Raw genomic sequence first — 10810 nt, 5'->3', positions numbered from 1 at the left:
ACTTTTAAATATAATACCTTTGTTAAACCTCAATCAAAATAATAGTAAAATATTACTAATATTTAAAATAAATTCTTACTTAATAAATTAATTAAACATAATAATATTATTAATAGTAATAGTAATAACTAAACTATATTTTAAAATATTAAAACATAAAACTATAATCTAAATTCAATAATCGAAAGGATTGAATCTAAAATTCTATGATAATCTTATAAAACATATTAAAATAACTAAATAATATTAAGTAATTAAATACATAAATTATTTACTCTTCAGATAAAATAAGATTAAAATAACTTAACATCATGTAATATAATTTATTAACCATAAACTAATTAAACTTATTAATAAATCATCTTACTTTGCAATAAATTGTTTAAATGCATTATACAATATTAAAATAATATCAATATTCATAAAAAGAATTTTATATATATATATATATATATATATATCTGGGTATTACATAAGTATGCATCAACAACAGCATCATCCATCCGCAATGTCTAATTGCATTGACTATCTCCATTATTTTCACCTACATTCTTTTTACCTTTTGGCATCCTTATAACTACATAAAATAACCAAACTATCATTAATTAATTTAATAAGCAATTAATTATTAAAATATGTTAACATTGCGTTAGAAAAAGACATAATATTTAAAAAGGCAAAATATCAATTGACATATGTTAATATTGCATAGAAAAAGACAACAGAACCAATAAGCAAACTAATTAAAGTATCAAAAAATGGTCATGTCTAAACATTAAACTATACAAATAGAAACCATAACCAAAATATTTCTCAACATCAAATGTATTCTGCCCACATGTTAGTTGCTATGGAGTCTCTTAGCAATTATCCTCTAATTGCATCTTCATTATCATCTCTATTGGTGTGACGACAATGCTCTTGTGGGCTACTACCGTTATTAAGTTCATCATCAACCTCAGCAAGTACATCCATATCTGGATTTACACCAATCAAATAATTATGCAAAATACAACAGACCAAAATAATTTCTTCTTGTGTATCAACACCATAATGTGGCTCTGTTGAACTTGTTATGATGGAGAATCGCTTCTTCAGTACACCAAATGTCCGTTCTATTGCATTCCTTAAAGATGCATGCCAAAGATTAAATAATTATGTGCATTTTGTAGTGAATTTCTTGAATACTCTTTCAAGTGATAATGCTCTCCTTTATAAGGTGTAATAAGTCCACTCCTCAACATGAACCTAGCATCAACAAGATAGTATTTTCCTAATAAAAAACCCATTATCATTAAAATTGACATACTATATGAAACCTATATTAAATTTGTAACAAATACTACATTGTGGAATTTTTAAGGGGTACTCTCTAGTTAATGCATTTTTCATAATTCTAGAATCAAATGTTATTCCTTCCCAACCGGGTAATACATAGGTGAATTTCAAATCAAATGTACATGCGGCTAACACATTTGGTGTTGGATAATCTTTCCTCTCACGATATTTAGGAGCTTCTTTATGAGAAACTTTTACTCGGATATGTATTCAATCAATTGTTCCTACACAATCCTACATCCAATTTTCTATCAGTATCATGTTAGTAAATTGATAGCTAAATATGAGGGATGGGAGGGGAGTTTCATGTAACTTGATTTGTTGCTTTCAAAACAAATTTATTTGTTATTGTTTTATTATTATTATTATTATTATTATTATTTTAAACGCCTGCAAGTGAAGCACGCTCCCCAAGCTGCGCCAATTGCAGCAATTGTCTTTTCATTCAAAAAAAAAAAAAAAAAATATATATATATATATATATATATATATATATATATATATACATATATATTACTTTTTACTTTTAAATATAATACCTTTGTTAAACCTCAATCAAAATAATAGTAAAATATTACTAATATTTAAAATAAATTCTTACTTAATAAATTAATTAAATATAATAATATTATTAATAATAATAGTAATAATTATACTATATTTAAAAATATTAAAACATAAAACTATAATCTAAATTCAATAATCGAAAGGATTGAATCTAAAATTCTATGATAATCTTATAAAACATATTAAAATAACTAAATAATATTAAGTAATTAAATACATAAATTATTTACTCTTCAGATAAAATAAGATTAAAATAACTTAACATCATGTAATATAATTTATTAACCATAAACTAATTAAACTTATTAATAAATCATCTTACTTTGCAATAAATTGTTTAAATGCATTATAAAATATTAAAATAATATCAATATTCATAAAAAGAATTTTATATATATATATCTGGGTATTACATAAGTATGCATCAACAACAGCATCATCCATCCGCAATGTCTAATTGCATTGACTATCTCCATTATTTTCACCTACATTCTTTTTACCTTTTGGCATCCTTATAACTACATAAAATAACCAAACTATCATTAATTAATTTAATAAGCAATTAATTATTAAAATATGTTAACATTGCATAAGAAAAAGACATAACATTTAAAAAGGCAAAATATCAATTGACATATGTTAATATTGCATAGAAAAAGACAACAGAACCAATAAGCAAACTAATTAAAGTATCAAAAAATGGTCATGTTTAAACATTAAACCATACAAATAGAAACCATACCTAAAATATTTCTCAACATCAAATGTATTCTGCCCACATATTAGTTGCTATGGAGTCTCTTAGCAATTCTCCTCTAATTGCATCTTCATTATCATCTCTATTGGTGTGACGACAATGCTCTTGTGGGCTACTACCGTTATTAAGTTCATCATCAACCTCAGCAAGTATATCCATATCTGGATTTACACCAATCAAATAATTATGCAAAATACAACAGACCAAAATAATTTCTTCTTGTGTATCAATACCATAATGTGGCTCTGTTGAACTTGTTATGATGGAGAATCTCTTCTTCAATACACCAAATGTCCGTTCTATTGCATTCCTTAAAGATGCATGCCGAAGATTAAATAATTATGTGCATTTTGTGGTGGATTTCTTGAATACTCTTTCAAGTGATAATGCTCTCCTCTATAAGGTGTAATAAGTCCACTCATCAACATGAACCTAGCATCAACAAGATAGTATTTTCCTAATAAAAAACCCATTATCATTAAAATTGACATACCATATGAAACCTATATTAAATTTGTAACAAATACTACCTTGTAGAATTTTTAAGGGGTACTCTCTAGTTAATGCATTTTTCATAATTCTAGAATCAGGTGCTATTCCTTCCCAACCGGGCAACACATAGGTGAATTTCAAATCAAATGTACATGCAGCTAATACATTTTGTGTTGGATAATCTTTCCTCCCACTATATTTAGGAGCTTCTTTACGAGAAACTTTCACTCGGATATGTGTTCCATCAATTATTCCTGCACAATCCTACATCCAATTTTCTATCAGTATCATGTTAGTAAATTGATAGCTAAAGATGATTAAGAAATTGTATTTACCTTGAAGAATGGGAAGAACCTATTGCTGTTGAATATTTCTGGTGAAATTTGGGATAAAGTTCAATAACCGTCCATGAACTTATATAGTTGTAACACTACAGTCCTTTAACTTTAAAATATAACATAAAACTCCCTAAACTTTCAAATTTGTACAGTAAAATTCCTCTAACTTTCAATTACTGATTTTCCAGTTAGAAACTGATGTGAATAGCTCCCGCATGACACTTAGTCAATATTTCTCTCTCCTCTCTTATGCAAAGTGTAAAATTAATCTCTTTACGCATTAAAAATTATTCCATCTATAGAGAGAAAAATGATTCAATTTACACATGGCTTGAGAGAAAAAAGAGAAATACTGACTAAGCTCGTGCCGGAACTGTCCAGGTCAGCGTCTAACTGAAAAAATGGTAATTGTAGGTTAGAGGGATTTTGCTGTGTAAAATTTGAAAGTTGATGGGGTTTTATGTTACATTTGTAAGTTGAGGGATTGCAATGTTACAACTAGATAAGTTCAGAGACAGTTGTCAAAATTTATCGGTGAAATTTGTGACCCATCAGGTTGTTTGAGAAATTTCTCCTCTAACTCTAATATAGCTCTTATGATGTTGTGAAAATGACGGCTAACAGTCTCTCCAGATCGACAAAAAAAGAAACCAAGTACACGATTGGAAACATTATGTCCCAATAAGTACAATGTTTTTGCAACTTGTTCTTCAATAAAAACACGTAATGTTGGCCTAAGACCGCCATTTCTAACTAAGATGTCACACAAATCCACAAAAGCTTTAGGACCCATTCTTATTATACTACGGGTCTGATTATCTGTGCTAATTTGTGTTATTAGATATACTCTTCTTTTTTCTCCTTCCAATCTTACTAATTTATGGGACAATCGAATTAATTTAATATAAGCATTATCTTCAATGTTTTGACTCCCCATATATAATAAAAATTTATATAAATTATAAATAATTGAAAATATTAATGCATAGAAAAAAAAAGTTAATCTACAAAGGATGCAAATTCTAAAAGCAAAAGTAATTATAAAATAAACTAAGGGTGTGTTTGGTATCATTGTTGATTTTTCATTTTTTATTTTTTAAAAACTGAAAAATGTTTTCAGTTTTTTATTACTTGTTTTTAAAAAACTGTTTTTTTTTTGTACATGCAAAAATGTTTTAGTTTGTACAATGTATATCTATTTAAAAAAATAAATAATACATATATTTTGAAAAACTTAAACTCTAATATTTTAAAATAAAATAAATATTTATTAAAATCTTAAACTCTAAAAACTATATACTGTAATATTAATGTAAAAATATTGAATTGCAGAATAAAAAAAAGAAATATTAGAGAAAAAAATAAATTATGAATTATGTCCATAATATTCAATAAAATGCTAACTAGAATCCATGTAATATGTATATTTAGTTTGATTACTGGTGACGAACATGAAGTAGCAGTGCTTTGTTTATTTTGATTTTGTAATGTCCTTTTTAGCGCACCATCGCAAAAAAAAAAAAATTATTAACCTTTCTGAGTCGGGTTTTTTGTATGTTTCGAATTATGCATGAGGAACTTATAATGCAGCATAGTAGTGCAAAAATTGCTGTGAATCCTACTGTTTTCATTTGTACCCTTTAGGTTAGTTTGTGTCATCTCTCCCATGGCTATAAACTTTAAATCTATTTGCTTTCTAAGATATGGAAGCCCAACAACGAAGTTGTCTATAGTGGGAAGGCTGATTACATGGATTCAATTAAATATTATTGAATATTTAGTATATAATATGTCCATAATAGTTGAGACTTGTTTAATATATGTATATATATGTTGCCCAATGATATGAAAAAATGGGATCTTCTTATTGGTTCACTTGAAAGTTAAGTTTTCATAAATACACACAAAGAATTCAATCAGATTATGAATTAATAATTGGAAAACAAAAATTATTTGTAATCACTTTATGAAAGAAGACAAAAAAAAAGGACGGATAAAAAATAGCCATTTGCAAAACTATAGTTTATGCATTAACTTTATGTAAGAAGACAAAGAAAATAATAAATTAGAGATAAAGAAAGTAAAAAAAAAAAAAAAAAAAGATGAAAATGAGAGTTTTTGTACCTGGTAGAAGAAGATGTCTGTGATGGTGAAAGACTACGTGACTTAGGAAGAAAAAGACGGCTGTGTAAACTTATTATTAGGTTATATACTTTTAAATATTTTTAGAATTATAATAAATAAGTAAATATAAAATGGGAAGGACAATTAAAATAAAAAAGCACCAAACAACCTTACCTTCTTAACCCACCAAATTGATGGGTTAAATAATTGGGGTTTTTGGAGGTTTTTAGAAACCTTTAAAAACTGTACCTTATAAAACTTTCACTCCTGCTAAACATGAGTAGAAAGTTTTAAACCTTGTAAAACTTCCTTTAAACTTAAAAAAACTTTCTCCCAAACAGAGGGTAAAACAGTTTCATGATCTCTTTTTAATTAAGTTGGAATATACATATGAGAATAATATTAATAATTATTAAATTAAATATTTATTTTTAAATTTATACACTTTTTATATATTTTTTAATTAATTTTATATTATTTTTAATTTAAATTTTTAATCTAATAGTTATTAAACTTATTATACTATGAGATGGAATTTATATCAAATGCAACTTTAATTTTTACATTCAACTCTATTACCTAATTTTATCTACATTAATTTTTAATATTATAACTTTCATCACTATCTTTCAACTTTAATTTGTATTAAAAAAATTTATTGAATACTTTGATTAAAAGTTAATCTGAATATGTCAAGGTAGATTAAATATATAATTAACAAATATAATTAATTTATTCAAAAATAAAAAAAAAATTCGACGAAGTGAAATAGTTATTAGTAATATTTCACTATAATTAAAGAGACTATTCTCTGTGTTAAAAAAAATATTTTTTATTATGTCTAATTTACATTGATTTGTCTAAGTAAATTTTTTATCAAAGTATGCAATAGAATCTGATTAGAAAAATTTTAGATAGTATTAAATTGAAATTTGAGTATTTTTTTTATACAAATTAATATTGAGGAATGATTATGAAATAACCTTAAAGATGAGGGAACTATAAAATTTTTTTTTGAAAAAGTTATTGAATAATAATAATAATCTTTAATTAATATATTTAATAATTCAAACAATAATATTGATCAGGCACTTAATATGCTATACTTAAAGCTAATTTTAATTTATTTTAACATAAAAGAAAACTACATGGTACTAACTATGTGTGTGGTTGATATTGAGTTTAAGACGTTAAAATTATTTTCTTCTAAATAAAAGCATACTTTTAAATAATATTGAAAAAAATTATTTTATTATTTTAGTATTCTTATACTTAAAATTTTTTAAATTTAATTTTAAATTATTTTTTAATACTTTCTAACTAATATATTTAAAAAAATAATTTTCTCCAACACCAATATCAAACAAGTCATATATTAAAAAAGAATTGAGACAATTTATGATCTCCAACACCAAGATTGCATCACCAATTTATGATGCGCTTGACACCATCCATCCATGGAGCTACCAACACTTTCTGTTATTTATGGCTCTCACCTACAAATCCCTTATGTTTTTAGTGTGAAAATTTTTGACAGAATTAATTGATTTTAACATAGTCTTCTTTAAAACTACAAACTATTAAGTCCAACCTTCAATTGAAGCAAAATAAATAATAATAATAATAATAATAATAATAATAATAATAATAATAATAATAATAATAATAATAATAATAGAAATAATCTAAAAGTGAAATCCTCAGTTTTTTATTGAAATATTTGATTACATCTTCTCTTTGAAAAATAAGGTTTTACTTTCTTAAAATTAAAAATAATTGATTTTTTTATTTAAAAAAATACTATTTTTTAGTGTTTCTAATACATCCAACAATTAGCCATTTAACGAAAAGAGGCCAACTTTTGCTAATAATGGGATCACCAAAAGTGAGTCGAAGACCTCTCTATTTGAGTTGTTGGTTGATTTCAATGAAAGAAAGCAACAGAAATTAGAGAGTCCATGAAGACAACTGTTGATTTCAATGGTGTTCTGAATCTCAGAAGACAACTGTTTCTATCAACAAAATTGATTGCTGAGTCCATGAATTTCTTATAGTTGATATACGTGAGATTTTACGGTCATAAGCAAGTTAGGTCCTACTGGGCATATATTTTATTCTATCATGTGAATTCTCTTCTTCTCACCACCGATTCTCATTTGACATTTAGAGTTAAAAAATTAAATTAGAATTCTCCTCTTCTCCTACTATTTAACTTATCATACCTACAAAAGGGGACATTCCGTTCCCTGCTATAATGGAGAGCGAAACTAGCTGGTGAAAGTGTACTACAAGTGGGAACTTCTTTTTGTGGGATCTTCAACTAACAATTTAACCATGGAAGATTGAAACTTTATTGACACTCAACTGTATTTCGTTTTCATTTATTAAAAAACAAAACCAATAAGAGTAATAGATCTGTGAAAATTTTGCTCTAAAAAAATAGATAAATAGGAAAAAATGAATGGAGAGAATGCACCAAATACCCATTAGAGAAAGATAGTGATAGCCCATAGCCATAAGTTTACTCTTGACTTGAAGACATGAACATGACTGCTAAGAGAGATTTAACTAATAAGGGGAGTGCACGGTTTTGTGAGATTCTTTAACTCTATCAAATTTTCTTGCTAATTAAAATTATATTAAATTAAATTTATTTTATTATTATATTATTGATTAATCTTAAAATTTAAATAATAATTCAGATACAATTTCATATATTTTATATTTTATAGAAAATATTTCGAGATATATAACAATACATGGAAAAAAAGGGTAAATTACAATTAAGATAGTCTTTAAGAACTTATTAAAGTTCAAGTCCCAATTAATGTAAACTAATCTGTTTAATGAACATAAATATTCCTATAAGTAATAATTATATACTACTATAAAGTTTAAAATTATTATGAGAAATTATTAGATTTTGAATTTGAATTTAAAACTAAATAAAGTTTTTTTTTAACTAAATAAAGTTTAATTTTCTTGAGATAATAAATTTTCTCAATTTTTAAAAAATTTATTTAAAGACCATGTGGCAAATCTAAAAATATATTTGGATTCCATCAATTTTTTTGAGTTTTCTGTAATTTTTTTAAAATTTTTGGGCCTCGTTTTGGGTATCAGGGTAGAGTAAAAATCGAATTTTGGGTATCTTAAATCAAATCGATCAAATTGAACTAAATCGAACCAGACCGATCGAATCAAACGGGTCCATTTCTCTTTTTCTTCCCCTTCCCTTGTGCATTCGACACGCTCCCTTCTCCTCCTATTTTCTCTCTCCTCTTCCCTTCCCCATGCCAGTCGGGCACCCTCCCCTGCTCCCCCCTCTCCGGCACCCCCTCAAGCAGCCTCCTTGTCGCCGGCTGCCACTCCATTGGCTCGAAAAAAGAGCTAGAAGTCCCCTGCGTGTGCGCGCACTATTTCATAATCCCGGTCTGATACGGTCCGATCCGACCACCCATTGGATCAAGTCTTGTGTCCATTTTGTTATACTCTTCGAGAGCTTTTCAAAGATGCCTAGAACACCCATTTTCATCGAGTGGTTTGTCTGATTTAAGCCCAGGAAATTTTAGCTCATTTTGACTTTTTGGTTAAATTTCTCCCAAACTGGGAAACCCATCGAGATTCCGAGAGTACCGACGTACTACACTTGGCGAGAGCTTCGTGCTGACATAAATTTCAAAATTTTTCGATACTGAAAATTTCAGTATTTTTCCAAGTCTTAAATGAGCTTATTTAATTTCATAAAAATTATATTATAACTCCTAGTGTTGTGGGCTTCGCGTAGATACCTTTGTTTCGCAAAAATTTCATCAGTGACCAGATCTGTATCTTTGGATCGGACAGATGAGCTATCGGTGCCGCTTCAGAAATTGATTGGAATTATAGTCCCCGCCACCCATTTTAGACACCTTGGACGCATTTCAAGAGTCAGAATCGACACAGGATAACTCGAACTCTAAGTTTCCTTATTTACCTAGTGCTGGGTTTAGAATAAAAATTCATAAAATATTCGTGGGTAATTAGAAAATTATAATTTCTTTTGCAATAGCTTTATAGCATTGTTAAGGACTGCAAGGTAAAATTTTAGAATTTTTAGAGATAGCTTGAATGATTTTTGCAGAATGCTAGTTTTAGGGTCTATAACTGAATTTTCTAATCTTGTGAGTTTTGCCTGGTTTGGAGGGTCCAGGAGGGGCTATATGATATTGATATGATGTGGAAATGGGACTTGTAATTTTAGAAGTGTGATTTGAACCACTTTGCCTATTCGGTAGGTCCTAGATATAAGAGAAATTCTGCCAGATTTTTAGCATGAATTATGGTGTCTTTTGACTCTTTAAGTTCTTATTTTGTATTAGAGTTGACAAATTTATTAATATAATTGTTTAGGTGAGCAAGGACAACCATCTTCCTCCACTTAGTCACCATAGTAGCTTCTGGTATACTGTGAGTAGATATTTATTTTATTTATAATTTCAATATTATTTTATAATTCAAGGCATACCCATGTATCACTTATACATATATGTATATAGTTAAATATTAGGCACGCCTTGTATTACATTTTAATTGATGAAATTATTGTGAATGTCACCTTAGGGTAATTTGGAATTCTATATGTGTCAGCGTGCATGTGGTGTAATGGTATTAGATATGGGTTGGATGACTAGATTGGCTTGAGCTAGTCTGGCTTGGGGCCCGGTCCTTTTTGTGATAAGTCGGGGCGAGTACGGCTTTAAGTCGATATCACTGACCCCTGCATTTGGATTATTAAGAGAAAGTCCGGCTCGAGTTGATCTCGCTGACCCTCGCGTTTGGATTAAGAGAGCTGTATAGGGAATCAGCTCCCATATGTATATATTCTGATGTGACATTCGGGTGTGTAAGTGCTCTAAATTATTCTGTGCGATTATTGTTTGACTTGGGTTGAATATATTGATCTGTATTGCATTTCATCCTTAAGGATGCATTAGTGCTATATAGTTATAGAAATTGTATTTAAAATCAATATCTTACTCTATGAGTCAAACGCTCACTCTTGTTCACTCCATTTTTCCAGGTTACAGGAGGACTTTTTCCTTGTGATTAACCTGCTTTCTTCCTTGCAGGTCTATAGTTGCAATATCCACATTTTATGTTATTAATTTGAAATCTATGACTCTACATGTGTTAGAAGTATTTTATTTCACCT

The 10810-nt window shown here is 27.8% G+C and overlaps 1 protein-coding gene across 1 annotated transcript; it reads right to left on the bottom strand.

Annotated features, from left to right (window-relative positions):
- Nucleotides 1–867: 867 nt before the first annotated feature.
- LOC131176465 (uncharacterized) lies at nt 868–4285 on the bottom strand. The gene is made up of 4 exons (XM_058141518.1): nt 4115–4285; nt 3193–3418; nt 2685–2823; nt 868–1126 (listed from the first exon to the last, which is right to left on the bottom strand). Exons 1-4 carry the CDS (start codon nt 4283–4285, stop codon nt 868–870), a joined length of 795 nt encoding a protein of 264 aa, XP_057997501.1.
- Between the last annotated feature and the right edge of the window lie 6525 nt (nt 4286–10810).

Source organism: Hevea brasiliensis, unplaced genomic scaffold (assembly GCF_030052815.1).
Source record: "Hevea brasiliensis isolate MT/VB/25A 57/8 unplaced genomic scaffold, ASM3005281v1 Scaf119, whole genome shotgun sequence".
Lineage (NCBI taxonomy): Eukaryota > Viridiplantae > Streptophyta > Magnoliopsida > Malpighiales > Euphorbiaceae > Hevea > Hevea brasiliensis.
The sequence above is the reverse complement of the archived record's forward strand: the minus strand, read 5'-3'. Positions and strand labels throughout refer to the sequence as shown.